This window comes from Phocoena sinus, chromosome 15, assembly GCF_008692025.1.
Source record: "Phocoena sinus isolate mPhoSin1 chromosome 15, mPhoSin1.pri, whole genome shotgun sequence".
NCBI classification, from domain to species: Eukaryota; Metazoa; Chordata; class Mammalia; order Artiodactyla; family Phocoenidae; genus Phocoena; species Phocoena sinus.
Genome location: NC_045777.1, coordinates 49,796,585 through 49,816,164, shown reverse-complemented (window position 1 = coordinate 49,816,164; position 19,580 = coordinate 49,796,585). Strand labels below are relative to the sequence as shown.

The 19,580-nt window shown below is 47.8% G+C and overlaps 1 protein-coding gene across 3 annotated transcripts in view; it reads left to right on the top strand.

Annotated features, from left to right (window-relative positions):
* Positions 1-259: 259 nt before the first annotated feature.
* AXIN1 (axin 1) overlaps positions 260-19,580 on the top strand; it is a 57,557-nt gene continuing 38,236 nt past the window's right edge. For all 3 annotated transcript variants that reach the window (XM_032604849.1, XM_032604848.1, XM_032604851.1), the window contains exons 1-2: positions 260-321; positions 4,148-5,108. In XM_032604849.1, coding sequence (XP_032460740.1) covers positions 4,231-5,108 — 878 coding nt within the window. In that variant the 5' untranslated portion in view covers positions 260-321; positions 4,148-4,230. The remainder of the gene's footprint in view (positions 322-4,147; positions 5,109-19,580) is intronic.

Genomic DNA, 19,580 nt, shown 5'->3' with positions numbered 1-19,580 from the left:
CGCTGCCGCCGCCGCCGCCGCCGCCGCCGCCGCCGCCGCCGCCGCCGCCGCCACCACCGGACCGGCCGGAGTCGGGCCGGAGCCGCGTCCCCGCGGAGCAGGCCGGTGGGAGTGGGCGGCCGGCCTTGGCGGCGCCCCCGCGGCCTGCCCCGCGCCCGCCTCCGGGCCGCCGCGCCGCCGCTGCGATGGGGGCCGCCCGGGGCCGCGCCCCCGCCCGGTCCCGCCCGCCGCGTCGCCGCTGAGCGCATGGGCCGCGCCGCGCCGCGCCGCTCTGGGAGCCGGTCCCGGGGCCCCGCCGCCGCCGCCGCCGCCGCCGCTCGGGTGAGTATTGCGGCCGGGCGCGCATTCCTGAGGGGCGCGGGCCTGTGCGGCGCCCATTGTAGGCCGCGTAGGCCGGGTCAGGCGCGGGACCCGGAAGAGGGGCTTGGAGGGTGTGCGGGCTCCGAGGCTGTGCGGGCTTGGAGCGTGTGAGGAAGGTGTGTGGGTCCACTCTTGGGAGGTCGGGTGTGTCTAGGAAAGGATGCTAGCAGGTGATGCAGAAGGCAAGGTCTGTTGACTCTGGAGCCTGTGGATGGGGAAGAGGGGGATTTGGTTCAGAAGGGGCAGCCACTTGCTGTAAGTGAGCTGAAGGGGGTGAGGAATACTCAGGATTGTGAGAAGGAATGGGGGGTCCTCCTGGAAGAGACCAGGGTCTGCAGCTGATGTGTTTGATTGGATGGTGCCGGTTGCATTGCTGTGGTCTGTGGGCCTGGGGCATGTTCGGCCAGAGTGGGTGGGGTGCAGAGAGATCCTGGAGATAAGCAGGGCAGTGGAGTGTCCCTTCCCCTCCCCCAGCAAAAAGTAGAAATGAGTGAGTGTGAAACCCAAGGAGGGCACTGTCTCTGAGGCAGAGGTGCCTGAGTCTGGGTCTCTGCTGTGGTTTGGCTTACTTGAGGGGCTTTACTCTTTCAGGTTGATGCCTCGCCCCCAAAACTCTCTCTTGGGTGTGTATCTTAGAATCTACCTTTGCCCTACATTTTGGAATTCAGTCGCTCATGAAACCAGAGCTGTATAGTCAGGACAGTGAAACTTATAGCTCAGCCTCGAGGACAGAAGAGAAAAATACATTAGTCCTTTGGGGATTTTTCTCAGCCCATCTCTAAGATAATTAATAAAGAGTTATTGTGCATCTCAGCCCCTCCTTCTTGCTTGTACTTAACGTTCTCTGCTGCTTCAGGAAGAATCTCAGATGTACTTGGACCAGGCCCTGTTTTGGAGAACTTACACAGTCTAAACCTGACCTCCCAAGATAGCAGTATCTGGGTTTCAGTTTTAGGAACTTCTATTGAGGGACAAGGATGGGAAAGCATGCAAAATACAATGTTTCTGTTTGATTTTTCAACAGGTATTGATGTTTCTTGGATTTCTAGTTTCAGAAAAGCTAAGTGGAATTTTTGGGTTACATTAGTCATTGAGGATTTAGGTGGTGGGGGAACAGATTACATGTAAAACAGTAGTCCCAACCCTTCAAGACTTTAATTAATGGACAATTGGGAATATGTCAGAATCATGCTCTATTATTTCCACACTTCACATAAATCAAAAATTCAAAAGTTCTATTTGAGTAAAATAAATAAATATACACACACCTATAGCATTGAGCTGGCTGCCATGGTACCCAGAGGGTGCACCTAGGCAGTGACTGAAGGTGGTTTTAAATGAGGTATCAGAGTTGTGGATTCCTTTTATGGAATCCCTTTACTGATGGTGGTTACAGGCTGTTGGCCAGATTCCGTGTTTGTGGGCGTTTGACTCTAACCTGATTAATATAACTGCTTTATCTGTGGTATGTATGTGTGTGCACACTGAATGCTTGCTGTACTTCTCCGTGGGAACCCAGATATTTTGGTAATTGGAGCACGTTTCAATAACAGCAGTAATTTGGAGAGATGTTTGTGTGCTTCCAGGGACACCAAAGGTCTTCTGTCATTTGACAGCCAAAAATAGATGTGAAGTTTAAGAAATGTTTCTTCTGGGCTATGAAAAAATAGTTTAAATGATTAGGGGACGTGTTCACACAAATGAAAAGTTAGTCTACCAAGACAGCACATTTTTATAAAAAAGGGCTAAATCTTGAATTTGCTGCTATTTCAGCACCTGTGAAGAGCTGACATTTGGCGTCTATGACAAGTGTTGTTTTCCTTAATGTTAATGAATTAGGTGTTTATTGGTGCCCATTAGTTGCAAGACGTTGTGTTAGATGCTGTGGGCCCTGCAGAAAATGTTTAAATCAGGCTGCTACAAATCATTTACATGGAAGACATAAGCACTTTAAGAGATAAGTGACAGTGACTTGTCATTAGCCTCCTGTTAGAACGCAGTGACTTGGTTTTTTCTCAAGGCTAGTGAACTAGAGTATCTCCATCCGTAAGGCTCAGAGCACCAGGTGCGGGTCCTCTTTCCTGAGATGGTGTCCCCGACAGGAGGACACTAGACATCCATGAACTGGTGTGGAGACATCAAAGGTGCTCATTCCGTGTTGATGAGACTCAAAAAAAGGACTTTGCAGTTGAAGTGGTCCACGAGCAGCAGAGTGTCACAGCCCGTGGGCCTTGACGAAGGAGCAGGCTGTTCCTGCCGAGGCTGAGATTGCAGCCTACACTGTAGTTTTCATACAAAGTCATTAGCTGCAGAACAATAATTGTGACCCATCCTCCATCTCTAGATGCTTCTAGCTGTTGGCAGCTGCTGGCAGGTGAACTGAAGTGTGTGCAGTGTGAGAATGCAGGTACCGGGGCAGATTACATGCAGGCCAGGACCCAGAGTGTGGAGAGGTGGCTGGGGAGATCCACGCCTTGTGTTTGTACCAGGTTTTAAGATTTCACTCTGCTCCCTCTGGCTTGTTCAGTGCTTTAGGCATTTGGACCTGTCATGCTTCTCTCCAGTCTCCTTCTAGGCAGACCACTTACATCCAGCAGGCCAGGTGGGGAGGTGTAGCCTGAGCTCGTGGGCTCAGTGACAGGGAGGACCAAAGACCATGGCAGAGTCCCGGTCCAGGAGAGTCCTCCCTCATACAAGACAGGCATCTGGCAGCAGAAACAAAACCCATAGTCCCCTGACCTCTAAGAGGGTGGGTAATTTGTTTTTCATTTTATGGAGTTGAATCATGTGAGCTGTATGCTTCCTTGGCTAATTGTGTTTGGATTTCGTTTGTTCTATACCTTCTCTGCTCCTCAGAGTACTCAATTGTCATTTGCTATCAGGACACTTTCCTTTTAAGCAAGGTTTTAAAGTCGAGAGCAGCTTTCTGATGAAGCGTTTTTAAGACTGTCCACGGGAATTCCCTGACGGTCCAGTGGTTAGGACTCCGTGCTTTCACTGCTGAGGGCCCGGGTTCAATCCCTGGTCAGGAAACTAAGATCCCGCAAAAAGAAAAAAGACTGTCCACATCATTGGCAGCGTGAGAAGGCCCCTGTGCCTGTGCATGTGAGTGATGTCCTTTGGTCACTCACTTGAAGATGCTGAAAACGACCCACGGTTAACTGCTCTAAGTTGAGACTTAGAGGAACAAGTTGCTGTGTGTTCGCATATGTTGTGAGGCACAGTAAGTGTGAAGTAATGGGGCAGCAGGAAGCACAGTGGCTGTGGGCCTGGAGAGTGTGGAGTGGAGAGCAGACCGCCTGCCTTCTGGTGAGTGATGTGCCATATCTGAGTATCACAGCGACCCTGTTCTACTCAGATACACATCCTCGTCTTTCATGTGAGGTTTATACAGCTGGGAGGACCAGAAGCACCTCTCTTTCCTCCAGTCCTTCTGCCTTCCTGGAGCCTGAGGAGAGGGACTAGCCATGCAGCTCTGTAGCTGGGATGGGCTGCTGGTCTCTCTTTGTTCTCACAGAATGACACCTGAGGGTAGTGGCGCTCTCTCTGTTCTGGACATTCATTTCTTAGTGCCAGAGGCATTCCTGTAGTTGGAAAAGTTTCCAGAAATTGTTCTAATATAGTACAAACCTTTTTTGTGACAAAAAATTGAAAATTTAAACTGAATTTCTGGCTTTGAGTTCGAGCGGGAGGGCATCATTGCGAGTCTTGTCTTGAGAAAACCTCTGTGGTCATGTTTCCATGGACCCACCTTTCCTAATCCTTGTCCTCTTAATGGTTTCAACAGGACAGATTGATTCACTTTGGAGCTGTAAGTACTGATGTATTAGGGTGCAGCGCTCATTGTTCATTGACGCACAGAGTCCCAAAATGAATATCCAAGAGCAGGGTTTCCCCTTGGACCTCGGAGCAAGTTTCACCGAAGATGCCCCCCGACCCCCAGTGCCTGGTGAGGAGGGTGAACTGGTGTCCACGGACCCCAGGCCCATCAGCCACAGCTTCTGCTCTGGGAAAGGTGCTGGGATTAAAGGTGAGACGTCAACAGCCACTCCGAGGCGCTCAGATCTGGACCTGGGGTACGAGCCTGAGGGCAGCGCTTCGCCCACCCCTCCGTACTTGAAGTGGGCCGAGTCGCTGCACTCCCTACTGGACGATCAAGACGGGATAAACCTGTTTAGAACTTTTCTGAAGCAGGAGGACTGTGCTGATCTCCTGGACTTCTGGTTTGCCTGCAGCGGCTTCAGGAAACTGGAGCCCTGTGACTCGAATGAGGAGAAGAGGCTGAAGCTGGCCAGAGCTATCTACCGCAAGTACATCCTCGATAACAATGGCATTGTGTCCAGGCAGACCAAGCCAGCCACCAAGAGCTTCATAAAGGACTGCATCATGAAGCAGCAGATTGATCCTGCCATGTTCGACCAGGCCCAGACGGAAATCCAGTCTACCATGGAGGAGAACACCTACCCCTCGTTCCTCAAGTCCGATATTTATTTGGAGTACACGAGGACAGGCTCGGAGAGCCCAAAGCTCTGCAGTGACCAGAGCTCCGGGTCGGGGACAGGGAAGGGAGTACCTGGATACCTACCCACTTTGAACGAAGATGAGGAATGGAAATGTGACCAAGACGTAGACGAAGACGATGGCAGAGACCCTGCTCCCCCCAGCAGGCTCACGCAGAAGCTGCTCCTGGAAACCGCCGCCCCGAGGGCCTCCTCAAGTAGACGGTACAGCGAAGGCAGAGAGTTCAGGTGAGTCCGACCCGAGGCCTCCGTTTCTGTGCTCACCTCCAAGACCTGGAGAACTAGCAGGGAAAGGTCTTGTCCTTCAGCCCCAAAGTGGGTGGACTCCTGGAGCTGGGGCAAATTGTGGTTTTACTCTTTACTCATGATGCCTTCACGTTTGTCATTAGATGTTTTTAATGTTTGTATTTTGAGGGCACTTTTATCAAGAACAGCCTAAAATATATGGCTTTGTAAGTCATTAGGAACATTGGAATTCTTATAAGTGATATGACATTTAAACCTTACCCTTTATTTTTTAAAATAAATTTACTTATTTATTTATTTATTTTTGGCTGCGTTGGGTCTTCGTTGCTGCGCGCGGGCTTTCTCTAGTTGCGGCGAGCGGGGGGCTACTCTTTGTTGCAGTACACTGGCTTCTCATTGCCGTGGGTTCTCTTGTTGCAGAGTACGGGCTCTAGGTGCGTGGGCTTCAGTAGTTGTGGCTCACTGGCTCAGTAGTTGTGGCACACGGGCTTAGTTGCTCTGTAGCATGTGGGATCTTCCCGGACCAGGGATTGAACCTGTGTCCCCTCCATTGGCAGGCATACGCTCAACCACTGTGCCACCAGGGGAGTCCCTAAACCTTACCCTTTAGCAGTAAAATTTGTGTCCTCTTGCACAGAAGGTGGTTTACCTGGCAGACATAATCCTTTTGGCTGAATAAAGAGAAGAGTGGACATTTCAGTGCATCAGTACGTAGAGAATTCTGGATCATTGCATTTTGTAACTGTCTTATGAGGTTCTTCCTAGAGGTCAGGGGTGGTGGTGGTGAGGAGGCTGATGTGCTTCAAGTTGTCCGAGCCCTTTGGGAACTTCCAAAGTGGTTGTGGCTCCAGGATTGGACCTTTCTCCCGCCAAGAAAATGAGTTGTGCTGTTGTGTATTCAGTTCCCAGCATTCTGAAGTTGTGATCACAGTTTTTGCACGTGGGCACATATGCGGCTTTGGAGGCGTGGAGTGGTGCTATCGGGAAGTTGTTACCACTTTGGAAACCTGTTTCTTCGTTCTCTTTTCTGTGGTTGCTGGAAGTTTATTTGGTCTCAAGTTGGAGCCTGTTGCCGATTTTAGTGGGCACTTCGGTTCTCACTCATTTCCCTGTAGCTGGTTCTGGATACTCCTGCCTGTGAAACTTTGAAAGCCTGGAATTCCTGTGGCCCTGCTGATTTAATCAAGAGTCTGCAAGCACATCCCCAGGTGCTGGGCCTCGCCCGTGGAGTTAGTAAAAGCGCAGATCACTTCTTCAGGCTTACTGTGGCAGAGAAATTGGTCACTTGCTGATAAAACACAGGCTTAAACATTTTTAAGGTTTAAATGTCCTTTAAGTGATGTGATTGAAGATACACTGTTTAGGTAATTTTTGTGGGCCTTTTGCTCACTGTCTTTAAACCTTATTGATTTAGCAATCTTTTTAGGGCAGAATATACTATAAAATTATCCTGATAGGTAAGGCTAGTAACTGACACAGCTTTTCAGCCCTAACCTGAAAGTTGTCATATTTGATTAGAACAGTTTAAAAATGGGATTGAATTTGAGGCCTGGGCTGCAGGGAAAAACAAATTGAGCTCAATTCTGATTTCTAATTTTAGAAATTCCTGCGTGCCACCCCTCCCCCAACCAGCCAGTCTGCACACTTTTCAGTTCTCAGTCGGGGGTCGGTCATAGCAGCAACTTTGCTTTTTTTCTCTTTGGTTTGCTCTATTTGTAATAAATAACCTTTACTATCAAATTAATAGAATATGTTGCTGTAAGGACTCGTACATGTTCGTTTTTAACTTGCCTCTCGTGGAGCTGCTGGTGGCCGTGGGAGTCTGGCGCTCACGAGTCCTGCCTGTGCTCAGACCCCGTCCTTCTGGGGGCTGCCTTTGCGGTTGTGCGGGTGGACAGTCCCCTGTGTCAGGGTCATTGTTCATCAGCACTAGCAGGATATGGAGTCCAGCACATTCTACTTGCTCTGCAAGGGTGTGCAGTTAGAATGCATTAGTGTGAAAGTCACAGAAAAGCCAGCCCACCCAGGCTTAAACACTGAAGGGGATTGGTTGGCTCAGGTAGGTGAAAAGTCCAGAGGCAGGCCCAGCTTCAGATGTGGTTTGATTCGGACTCCAGCCATTTTTCTTTCAAAGACTTATTTCTTTTTTCGGAGAAGTTTTAGGTTACCAGCAAAATTGAGAGGAAGGTACAGAGGTTTCCCATATACCCCTCTCCCCACACATGCACAGCCTCCCCCACTATCACCATCCTCCACCAGGGTGGTCATTTGTTACAGCTGATGAGCCTACACTAATCACCCACAGTCCATAGCTTACATTAGGGTTCCCTCTCGGTGACTTGTATCTATCACTCTAAACAGGGTAGTTTCCTTTGTGCTCGGCGTGTTTAACCTCTCCAGCCCCCAACCCCTGGCAACCACCGATCTTTTTACTGTCTCCACAGTTTTGCCTTTTCCAGAATGCCACGTAGCTGGAAGTATACAGTATGTAGCCTATTAATATTGGCTTCTTTCACTTAGTAATATGCTCTTAAGGTTTTTCAGTGTCTTTTCGTGGCTTGATAGCTCATTTCTTTTTAACACTGAATAATATTGCATTGTCTGGATAGACCACAGTTTACTTATCCATTCACCTGCTGAAGGACATCCTGATGGTTCCAGTTTTTGGCAGTTATGACTAAAGCTGCGGTAAACACCTGTGTGCAGGTTTTTGTGTGGACGTGAGTTTTCATTTCCTTTGGGTAAAATATCAAGGAGCACAATTGCTAGATTATATGCTAAGATTACGTTCGCTTTTGTAAGAAACTGTCCCGTTTCTGAATGCTTCTTTGCCTCTGCCTTCCTGCGGCCAGCTTCGCTCTCAGGTTGGCTCCCTTGTTTTGTAAACAGATGCTTCCCACTGAAGGAACGTTCTGCAGTTTGCCCTGAGTGGCTGGGGGTGCTGTGTGCCAGTGTGTCCTGCCCACTCCAGCATAATCACTGTGCAAGGGCTGAGGCTCTGCTCTTGGGCTTACACCAAATAGGGCCACCCGAGAAGAAAAGTGGGGTGCCCCACTCAGCATCACCACTCTCCAGCAGGGGGAGTGGTCCTTCAGGGGAAGATTGGGGTTAACGGGGAAGGGAGGAGGAGAGTGGGTAGTGAATAGGCAGCTAGTGAATGCCTGCTGCCAGGAGGAGGAGCCGGGTGGGAACCTCAGCGCTCAGGGGATGTGTTTCCTGCAGCAGCAGGTGCTTCTCTCAGCATTGATTCTGCGTGGAGGAGTGTGTCAGCCGGGAGGCTGCTCCCACTGTGCTCACTGGTGTCGTCCAGGCTCCCTGTTCCCTGGCGGGAGGCCTGAGCAACAGTCCTCATTTGCTTCACATGTGTGCACACGGCTGTTTTTCAGATCTTTTCAGATTGCTGACTTGAGAGATGGTAAATGAGCCTTTTATGTGGGTCTTTGTCAAAACTGAGAAAACAGGGATGCCCCTGGCTTTTTTCTGCATTTATCCTAGTCACCTGCGGTGACTAGGATAAAGAGCCCAGGGCTGAGGGGTCACAGAATTCCTTGCTGCTCTTCTGTTCTTTGTGTGGAAGACTTTCACAGTCTTTATTGCCCTTTTTCAGTGGAACTTTGAACATAACTTTGGTTGGTTCATACGCACCATTTAAATTTGGTGTGAATTGGCAGAGGGTCCTCTGATGATGTAGGTGTTTTGGCTGTTTATTTACTTAATGCTTTGGCCTGGGGGACCAGGGTCTGTAAGACATTAGCAGGCTCAGAAGCTTGGCCTGGCCTGGCCTCCAGGGGCTGTGCTGGGCCTGGTTGGTCAGGCCTGAGTCAAGCCATCTTCAGCCCTTCAACCACCTGCGCTTAGCGATTGCTGCTGGTTTTCTTTTGTCTCTCTCTCTCTTTTTTTTTTTTAAAAAAATTTCTTTCTTTCTTTTTGGCTGCATCAGGTCTTAGTTGCAGCATGCGGGAGTTTCGTTGCGGCTCGCGGGCTCTTTGTCGCGGCGCACGGGCTTCTCTCTAGTTGTGGCATGCAGGCTTAGTTGCCCCGCATAGCATGCAGGATCTTAGTTCCCCGACCAGGAATCGAACCCACGTCCCCTGCATTGGAAGGCGGATTCTTAACCACTGGACCACCAGGGAAACCCCTCTCTCTCTTTTTTTAATTGAAGTATAGTTGGCTTACAATGTTGTCTTAATTTCTGCTGTACAGCAAAGTGACTCAGTTATACATATATATGCATTCTTTTTTAAAATAAATAAATTTATTTATTTATTTATGGCTGCGTTGGGTCTTTGTTGCTGCGCACAGGCTTTCTCTAGTTGCAGCGAGCGAGGGCTACTCTGTTGCGGTGTGTGGGCTTCTCATTGCGGTGGCTTGTCTTTGTTGCGGAGCATGGGCTCTAGGTGCGTGGGTTCAGTAGTTGTGGCTCGCAGGCTCTATAGCACAGGCTCACTAGTTGTGGCACACGGGCTTAGTTGCTCCATGGCACGTGGGATCTTCCTGGACCAGGGCTTGAATCTGTGTCCCCTGCCTTGGCAGGCGGATTCTTAACTACTGTGCCACCAGGGGAGTCCCAAAATATGCATTCTTTTTTATATTCTTTTCTATTATGTTTTTTTAAAGGCAACCCAATTTTTATTTTTTAAAGATATATTTATTTATTTATTTTTGGCTGCGTTGGGTCTTCATTGCTGCGCACAGGCTTTCTCTAGTTGTGATGAGTGGGGGCTACTCTTTGTTGTGGTATGTGGGCTTCTCCTTGAGGTGGCTTCTCTTGTTGCGAACACAGGCTCTAGGCGCACGGGCTTAAATAGTTGTGGCTTGCGGGCTCCAGAGTGCAGGCTCAGTAGTTGTGGTGCACGGACTGAGTTGCTCTGTGGCATGTGGGATCTTCCCGGAGCAGGTCTCGAACCCATGTCCCCTGCATTGGCAGGCGGATTCTTAACCACTGCACCACCAGGGAAGTCCTGGAAGACAATTCTTTACCACTGGACCACCAGGGAAGTCCCTCACTGCTGGTTTTAATGTCTAACAGCAGCAAATGCTTTCCATTTCTCTTCACTACCTCCCTCACTGAGAAGTTCCCCGAGGACAGGGTCCAGCTGATATTTCCTTATGTCTTCCTGGTGGGCCAGCCAGTGGGGCACTCTTGGTCAGGGCTGGTCATCGCGGCCGTGGCCGGAGTGTGGAGCACAGATGGTGTTTGTAGCAGGAATAACTCAGCGACTTGTGGGTCTTTTGAAGGGTGGGTGACTAACCCTTCCTCTCCAGACTGAGGAACTACCTGACTTGTTTGTTGCCTTATCAGCTGTATTTCTGGTAAATGGCTTAAAGGAAATGTAAAAAGAGGAAGCACCCAAATCTGTATAGTTTCGTGTGGAAGGTGGAAGAGTGAGATTGATCTGGGGTTTCTGGTTGGCATTCCAGTGCAGCGGGTGGGGTTGGGGTGGTGACTCTGGCACTTGGCTGCCGGGGGGCTCCAGTCCAAAGGGTGGCAGTGGCCCTGGTGGTGGGGGTCTCAGGACACTGGTCCCGTTAATAGTGAGCCTGTTTGATTTGACCTTCAGCAAATACTCTTCACTGTTGAATTTTTAGGTCATTTGTGATGGAAGGTGACTCATTTGTAAAGTGTGGCTCTCCCTGTGGCCTTCCCCCTCTTTCTTCCTACTGCTGTTCTTTTAGTCACTCTTAAATGTGGGGCACGAAGCTAGGGAAGAGAGCATGGCCCTGCTGCCAGTCCCTTGTCACCTTCCAGGTATGTAACTTGTCCAACTGGATGAATTCCTTTAACTGAACAGATGATCCCAAGGTTGTTCAGTGGAGATGTTTTCAGACAGGCCCTAGTGTGCAGCTGTGGGACTCTCAAGACAGTTGACAGGGAATTCCCTGGCGGTCCAATGGTTAGGACTCCACGCTCTCACTTCCTAGGGCCTGGATTCAATCCCTGGTCAGGGAACTAAGATCCCACAAGCCATGTGGCGCAACTGAAAAAACAAAAAGACAGGAGTTTACAAATCTTTCCATTCCCCTTGCTGGCTGAATGGGAGAACATTAATCTCAGTGGTTTAACTTAAGGACCCCTCACTTGGTGACTTTTCCACAGGCTGTGTCTTCTGGGTCAGCCTTCTCCTGGTTGTGTGATGGTGGGGAAGTTGCTTCACCTCTCTGAGCTTTTCTGTAAAAATGGGGACAATGAAGTAAGGGCCTGCCCAATGAGGTTGTCAGGGAGGTTCTGTGAGCTGACCCCTGGGGGTGCCTGCACACAGCAGGCTCAGTGCACACAGCAGGTGCTCAGGGAGTTTCACATCCTTGTGTGGTTCTTCATCATCATCTGAACTTAGTGGTCTGCTAGATGTTGGTGAAATTTGTATCTGGGTTACAAATGATTTCAAGGTAGCGAATGACACATTCCGATTTTAATAATCATATTTCCTGAGAGTGAGGCATGTTAATTCCCCACCCCAAACCTGCTCCTCTCGTGGCCATCTTTACCTCCAGAAGTGGCACCACCATCTACCAGGTCAACGTGGCCCACCTGATTCCCCATCCGAATGTAGGCTGAACCCTCTGCTTCTCGCTGTCTGCACTCCGGCCCCCCCACCCTCCTCCTGGACCCGCAGAGCCTTCTGGGTGAGCCCCTGCCTCAGTCTTTTCTCCCCACAGTGCCCAAAGGGACCTTTCTAGATGCAGGTCTGACTACGCTCTTCCTTCTTCCACGACGCGGGGACTTCCCACTGCTCCTGGACTGCACCCCAGGCTCCTGTGACACAGCGTGTCCACGGGAGACCCTGTCGTGGTACCAGCACACTGTGAGCATTTTACATGCCTATCAGTGGGGGGGAGGCTGGCTAATAAAAGTTTTTAAACTAGTTACAGGAGAGTCAAAAAATATTTTTTCTCTGTTTTAGTCATATAAAACTCTGTAGCCTTTTTCTTTTTTTTCCTTTTTATTTATTTATTTATTTGGCTGTGTAGGGTCTTCGTTTCTGTGCGAGGGCTTTCTCTAGTTGTGGCAAGCGGGGGCCACTCTTCATCGTGGTGCACGGGCCTCTCACTATCGCGGCCTCTCGTTGTGGAGCACAGGCTCCAGACGCGCAGGCTCAGTAGTTGTGGCTCACGGGCTTAGTTGCTCCACGGCATGTGGGATCTTCCCAGACCAGGGCTCGAACCTGTGTCCCCTGCATTAGCAGGCAGATTCTCAACCACTGCGCCACCAGGGAAGCCCAGCCTTTTTCTTTTAATATTTGTTTGTTTATTTATTCATTTATTTATTTATTTTTGGCTGCATCAGGTCTTAGTTGCGGCACGTGGGATCTTTCGTTGCCGCGCTGGGGGCACGCGGGCCTCTCTCTAGTTCTGGCGCATGGGCTCATTAGTTGCAGCACATGGGCTTAGTTGCCCCACGGTATGTGGGATCTTAGTTCCCCGACCAGGGATTGAACCCACGTCCCCTGTATTGGAAGGCGGATTCTTAACCACTGGACAACCAGGGAAGCCCCAAAACTCTGTAGTCTTTGATGACAGGTTTCGGCAAAGTCCGGGAAGTGCAGTTAGCTGTCAGCCTGAAGAATTTTGGAATAGAGAGGCCCCTTTGTGTGGGGCTCCACGTTGGTGGGTTTATGAAAGGGAAGTGCCTACAGAGACTGCGGTCTGTGAGGCCCACACTGCCTGTGGTTCTGCCGGCTGGCCGCTGGGTTGGGGAGGCTGGGCTGGCGGCTGGTCGCGTGTGTCTTCTGTGCATCAGCTGCCGGGGGATCAGCCAGTTCGCAGGTTTGTGCACCAGTTAGCGTCACAGAGGCTGGAATTTGATTCATACTCACTGGCTCTGTTATTCTCTTCTAGAACCCTGACTTCATTTACACCAGTTTACCCAGCAGTCATTAGAAATAATGGAATTTGGCCAAGTAGTGGTTGTTCATTTAGGAAAGGAAGGCAGTCTAATAATTCTTTCTTCAGTCCAGCTTGAGGCCGAGTACGTGTGTGTGTGTGTAAGAAAATCGTTGCTTTATTTTTCCCCCATGTCACATCAGTACAAATGCACGTTTTTGTGAGCCACTCAGTGTCCTCTCAGAGCTCATTAATTCCAAAAAGTGTTTGCTCTGAGGAAACAACTCAGTAAATCTCTTCAGTCCCTTCCTGGAACTCAGGCTGGCTGTCTGATTTTGTGAAAATAAACGCAGTCTTCAAAGAGGCCGTTCACAGGACCTTGTGCGTGCATGTGAAGGGCTTCAGGCTCACCCCTCCTCACCCCTCCCCTGGGTGGATTACAGCCTCAGCCCACAAGCCTTCTCGGAACTGGTGAAACTCTTTGTAGCAACTGGACTCAGCTCTTTAGTTTGGACCAAACTCCTCCAGTTTTGATGATGGATAGAGGTGAGCCCTGCGTTGTGTGGCTGGGTGGGCACCCTTCTCAGCCCCCAGCAGCAGGAGGCTCCCATTCCCTGGCCCTCTGCTCATCCAGCCTTGTGCCCTTAGAATCTTTAACGTGCTTTTATCTGCTGTTGACCCTCTCTGGATCACCGGCTCATTTTTAGTCTGTAGGGCCAGTGTCTTCTCTTGAACAAATATTTTAAAATAATCATAGGGTTTCCTTGGTGGTGCAGTGGGTGAGAGTCTGCCTGCCGATGCAGGGGACATGGGTTCGTGCCCCGGTCCGTGAAGATCCCACGTGCTGCGGAGCGGCTAGGCCCGTGAGCCATGGCTGCTGAGCCTGTGCTCTGCAATGGGAGAGGCCACGTACCACAAAAAAAAAAAAAAATCATAAAGAATGTTGCGTGTAATAGCCAGCAGTTAGAGTAACTTGAATGTCTAATAGCAGGATTGATTGCACAGGGATTTTTTTTTCTGCATGGTTGGAGAACATAGGCTTTCTATTTTCTTCTTTTTGTTTGTCGACATTTTCCAAATTCCTATAAAACATAAACCTTTGTAATTCGAAAGTATGTTATTAAAATATATGCAAAGATATATCACAAGAGGGTGTGAATTATGTGCAGTTTTTCAACAGCATATTTTTTCTTTTAAAAGGATGCATATAAATGTTTCCTTTTAGTATGATCTTCGGTCTTCTTAATGTTTGCACTGCTATACCAGTTTTGTTTTGTTTTGTGTTTTTTTGGCCACATTGAGCGTGGCATGCTGGATCTTAGTTCCCTGACCAGGGATCAAACCCGCACCCCCTGCATTGGAAGCACAGAGTCTTAACCACTGGACCACCAGGGAAGTCCCTATACCAGTATTTTAATTAATTTTAATTTTTATTAAAACAATGGAGAGAAGGAAAAATTCAAATAATGCTAAAAGGCTGATAACTAAATTTAGCAGTCTCATGACCCTCTGGCCTTTACAGGATGGCTGCTTCCAACTGTGTCTTACCCTAGTGTATTAGCTCAGGCTGCCAGGACAAAATATCATAGACTTGGGGGTTAAACAACAGACATTTATTTCTCACGGTTCTGGAGGCTGGAGGTCCCAGACCAAAGTGCTGGCAAGGTAGGTTTCATTCCATTCTTCTCATGGTTTGCTCACATGGCCTTTTCTCAGTGTGTCTGTGTGGAGAGAGAAACAGCTCTCCAGCATCTCTTCTGGTTAAGGGTAATGATCCTGTCAGATTAGGGCCCCACTTTCATGACTTCATTTAACCATGTGACTTCCTTAGAGGCCCCATCTCCAAATACAGCCACATGGGGGGGGCTTAAGGGCCTCCACATCAGAATCTGGGGGATGTAGACTCTCAGTCCATCACACCCCCCTTTCTGAGTGATGTGCTCATACTGCTGTCCTTGGGGCATCTGCCCTGAGCCAGTCTCTGTGGATGCTCTCCTTTCCCCACCACCTGGCCTGATTATTAACACATTCTGGGTTTGGTTTACATCCATATTTGGTGTTTTCATTGCTGAGCCAAGTTGGACCAAGCATTTTCTTTCTTGTGCCATTTTTGTGTGTGTGTGTTTTAAAGTTATGGTTGTTGAATTTTTTCATTTGATTTTCTGACATAAATCTTCCCTTATGTTGCATTGGCTTAAAAAGTCCCTGTCAAAATACTTTTCATTACTTTTCTCATTTTGGAGCCTGTGTTATTTAGATGTTGGACCATTTGGAATGATCCTTTAAATTTTGTTTCTTTTTCTCCTATTTTCTGTTTGTTTTCTTTTGTTGTGTTTTCAGCTCTTTCTACTAAATTTCTCTTGCTCTTGTTTTCTGAATATATACTCTAAAAAGACGAAATCATCCTTTTTTTTTTTTAATTGTTCATGGATCAGCATTTAAAAATCTTTCTGGTGTTGACCTAAAACAATATAACAGCCAGTTATTTTACCAGAAAATGGGTTTATTGCAAAGAATTGCAATTTGGGACATGCAGTCTATAGCGAGCCACAGGCAAGTCCAGAGAACAAAGGAGAGGAACTTCTTTTATACAGGAGAAGGAGGAGTTAGGAGGGGCTGCTATAAACAAAGAGTCCATTGGAGGAAACTGGGAGTTCAGAGTACAGTGGCTTTTCATTGGCTGAGCTGTTGCCAGGCAAAGAGAAATTCTCTCTCCGTCCTGCTGGGTGGTCCTTCTTCATGTTGGAGATGCAAAGGTATGTCTCTTCCTGTTGGGTCTGCAATTGATGATGGTAGGGTGTGAGGGCTCCCTTTCCTGGCCTCCCAACTCCATTTTATTATTTTTATTTATTTATTTTTTGGCCACGCTGTCCAGCCTGTGGGATCTTAGTTCTCCGACCAGGGATTGCACCTGGGTGCTTGGCAGTGAGAGCACGGAGTCCTAACCACTGAACTGCCAGGGAATTCCCCCATCTCCATTTTAAGTGAGGGTTCTGTGTATTAACTTTCACATTAACATCATGGCCCTACCCACCCCTCAGTAGGGAGACATGGTGGGTTGTGTCAAGAAGTCCTGCATATGTGGGAGAAACACTGCTCCTTTTTCCTATGGTTATAGAGCTGGGCCTAGTTTGCAAAACTTATTTTAAATACAAATGAGAATTCTTTGGGAAGAAGTCAGTGAAGGAAAAGGAGATGTGGAGCACTGCTGTTTAGTGATGATCTAATGTGATGACTGTAAAATATGTAATTTGTAGGTGGTAACATTGTGGAAGGATTCTTTTTTTTTTTTTAAACTCATGTCAGTTTGGGAAGAGTTTATTTATTTATTTTTAATTTATTTATATTTAATTTATTTATTTTTGGCTGAGTTGGGTCTTCGTTGCTGCATGTGGGCTTTCTCTAGTTCCTGCGAGCGGGGGCTACTCTTTGTTGCGCTGTGTGGGCTTCTCATTGCAGTGGCTTCTCTTGTTGTGGAGCACGGGCTCTAGGCACACGGGCTTCAGTAGTTGTGGCTTGCGGGCTCTAGAGTGCAGGCTCAGTAGTTGTGGCCCACAGGCTTAGTTGCCCCGCGGCATGTGGGATCTTCCTGGACCAGGGCTCGAACCCGTGTCCCCTGCATTGGCGGGCGGATTCTTAACCACTGTGCCACCAGGGAAGTCCGATTCTTTCTTTTTTAATGAGAATTCTCTTTGGGATGCCTTTAGTACCCTTGAGATTATTCAGTGGATAAAAATTATATGCATACATATAACTTGTCAGGAGCACATTTGTTCTGTGTGTTAAGCTTGCCTGAATTAGGCATGGCTGAAGGGTTGGCGTCTTGGGGAAGATGTGGATGCTGTATCTCATTCTTGTGTAATTCTTGGATTTCTTACTGAATCTTCTTGAGGACTGTTTGTTCATCTGAGGACAGTTGATCCCTATGCTGGCAATGGACTTGTGAAACTGAATAAAGGAAACCTCATTTAAAGTCTGGAGTCCAGAAGGGGAGCTCTGATGCCCTACACTCCACCTCAGTTAGAGACCGCGCAGGAAGAGAGGTACCTTGCATTCCCAGCAGGGAGGTATCTACTTTACTGCCCCTGCAGGAGGAAGGAAGAGTTCTTGCCCAGCGCCAAGCCCAGCCTGTTGGAACCCTTGCAGCTCAGCCAATAGGAATCCATCACCACCCTGAACTCTTGCTTTCCTCCAAGGGACTTTGGTTCAAAGCACCCCTCTCAGCTTCCTCCTTTTCTCTATAAAGTAACACTCCTCTCTTTTGTTTGCTGGACTTGCCTGTAGTTTTTGCTATAGCATTGTCGTCCTGAATTGCAATTCTCTGCTATTCCTGAATAAACTCGTTTTGCTGGTAAAATAACTGGATGTTCTCAGCAGACTATTATGATCGGTGTTTTGGAGTTTTGGAGAACAAAAGGGGGGCTCAAGGACAGCGGTCCACATATGACCAAGAAAAGCTGTGTCTGAGCAGACAGGGAAAGATGACTCTGTGTGGCCCCAATACAGCTGCCCCTTTAAAAGAAGAATTGACAGAAGTACAGATTCATTCGTTCATTGAGTGTCCTCCATGTGCCATATACTCTTCTAGAAGCTGGAGATTCACTAGTGAACAAAGCAGACAAAAATCCCTCCAATTGTGGAGCTTACACTTTTAACAGGGAGAGATACAAGATGAGAACGCAAGTGAAATACTGAGCATTTCAGATGGTGCAGTTTAAGTTGGGGCAGAGGGAGCCATTTTCACAGGAGTGGCCAGAGAGGGTCTCATTCTGGAGGGTGACTTTTGAGCAAAGCCTGAAGAAGGTGAGAGCACAGACCGTGTACCTGGAGGAGGACGAGGGAAGAGCAAGTAGGAAAGGCAGCCTAGCTGGGGCAGAGTGGCCGAGGGGCGAGGGGTGGGAGGAGAGCGCAGAGAGGTGACTTGGCATTTCTGAGACTGCGGCTTCTGCTTTGGTGTCTCTCAAATTGTCAGTGTATTGATGGTATTTGAAGCCGTGAGCCTTGTTGTGACCCCCCAGTGAGCGAATGTAGATAGAGACAGGAAGGCCTCTGGCGGCTTTCCACTGCCGAGGGTTGCAGAGATCTGGCAGTGAGGTTGGAGGAAACCAGCGGAGTATGGGGTCTTGGAGACCAAATGAAGAAAGTGCACCAAGAAAGATGGGTTGAGTAGCCGTCGGCACTGCTGTTAGGTGATGTGAGATGGGGGCTGGTGTCCTTATGTCTAGCAACCTGGAGATTGTTGGGGACCCTGAGTTGTGCTGGTGGGAGATGGTAAAAAGCACATTGAAATGTGGCTTTCAGATTGAGCTTTAAACGGCTCAGAGCCCTTTGAGAAGGACTGTGTCTTAGTCTTATTTGTCCTTGGCTTAAGACACTGTCTTGCAGGTCTGCTCTTGATAAATATGTACTGAAAGAAATGACTCGAGTTCTTAGAAAACACCTGCAAGATGTGCGGAATCCGCCCGCCCGCCTGTGCCCTTGAGTACAGCGTTCACATCCCCGTCCTGAGACCCCTGACCTTTATCAAGGAAGCCACTGCTTCCCTTGTGGTTCATGTCACAGCCAGGAGCTACCTCTGCATTGGTTTTACCCTTTTTGGCCTCCCACCTTTGATAAAGAAATCTAGTTTAAAAAAAAATCAGATCAAGTAAGAAATTCTATCTGATTCCTTTTATTAAGGATTCAGAAACAAGATATGGCTTATGTGTTTCAATATGCCACTAGTGTTGAATGTCGAGTCTGAATTTATTGGTTGAAGTCTCCCACTATGAATGTGGATTTGTCTGTTGTTTTTTTCTGTCCAGTTTTGCTCTATGTGTTTTGAGTCCATAGTTTACATGCATACACATTGAGTTATTACTTGTTTCTGTGGATTGACCATTTTATTATTATAACATGTCTTTATATCTAATATTGCTTTTTGCTTAAAAATCTACTTTGTCTGATATTGGTATAGCTACCCCAACTTTCTTTTAAAAGTATTTGCATGATTTATGTGTTTTCTAATCTTTTATTTATTTATTGAGATATAATTGGCATACATTCTCTTAGTTTCAGGGGTACACCATAACCATTCGATATTTTTATATAGTGTGAAATGGTCACCACAGTAAGTCTAGTTAACATCTGTCACCATATGTAGTTACAAAAAAATTTTTTTTCTTGTGAAGAGATTTCAGTCTTTTATTTTCAATATTCTATATTCTTTTTTTTGGCCGCAGTGTGTGGCTTGTGGGATTTTAGTTCCCCGACCAGGGATTGAACTCAGGCCCTCGGCAGTGAGAGTGCAGGTCCCTAACCACTGGACTGCCACGGAATTCTGAAATTTTCTATATTCTTTTTTTTTCTTGATTTTTTTTTATGTGGACCATTTTTAAAGTCTCTATTGAATTTGTTACAATATTGCTTCTGTTTTATGTTTTTTGGTTTTTTGGCCGTGAAGCATGTGGGATTCCAGCCCCCCGACCAGGGATTGAACCCGCACCCCCTGCATTGGAAGGTGAAGTCCCAACCACTGGACCGCCAGGGAAGTCCCAATTTTCTATATTCTTATATTTAAGTTATTTCTCTTATAAGGTGGATATGGATAGTTTTTTTAAAATCCAGATGATCTACTTTTTTAAAAAAATTATT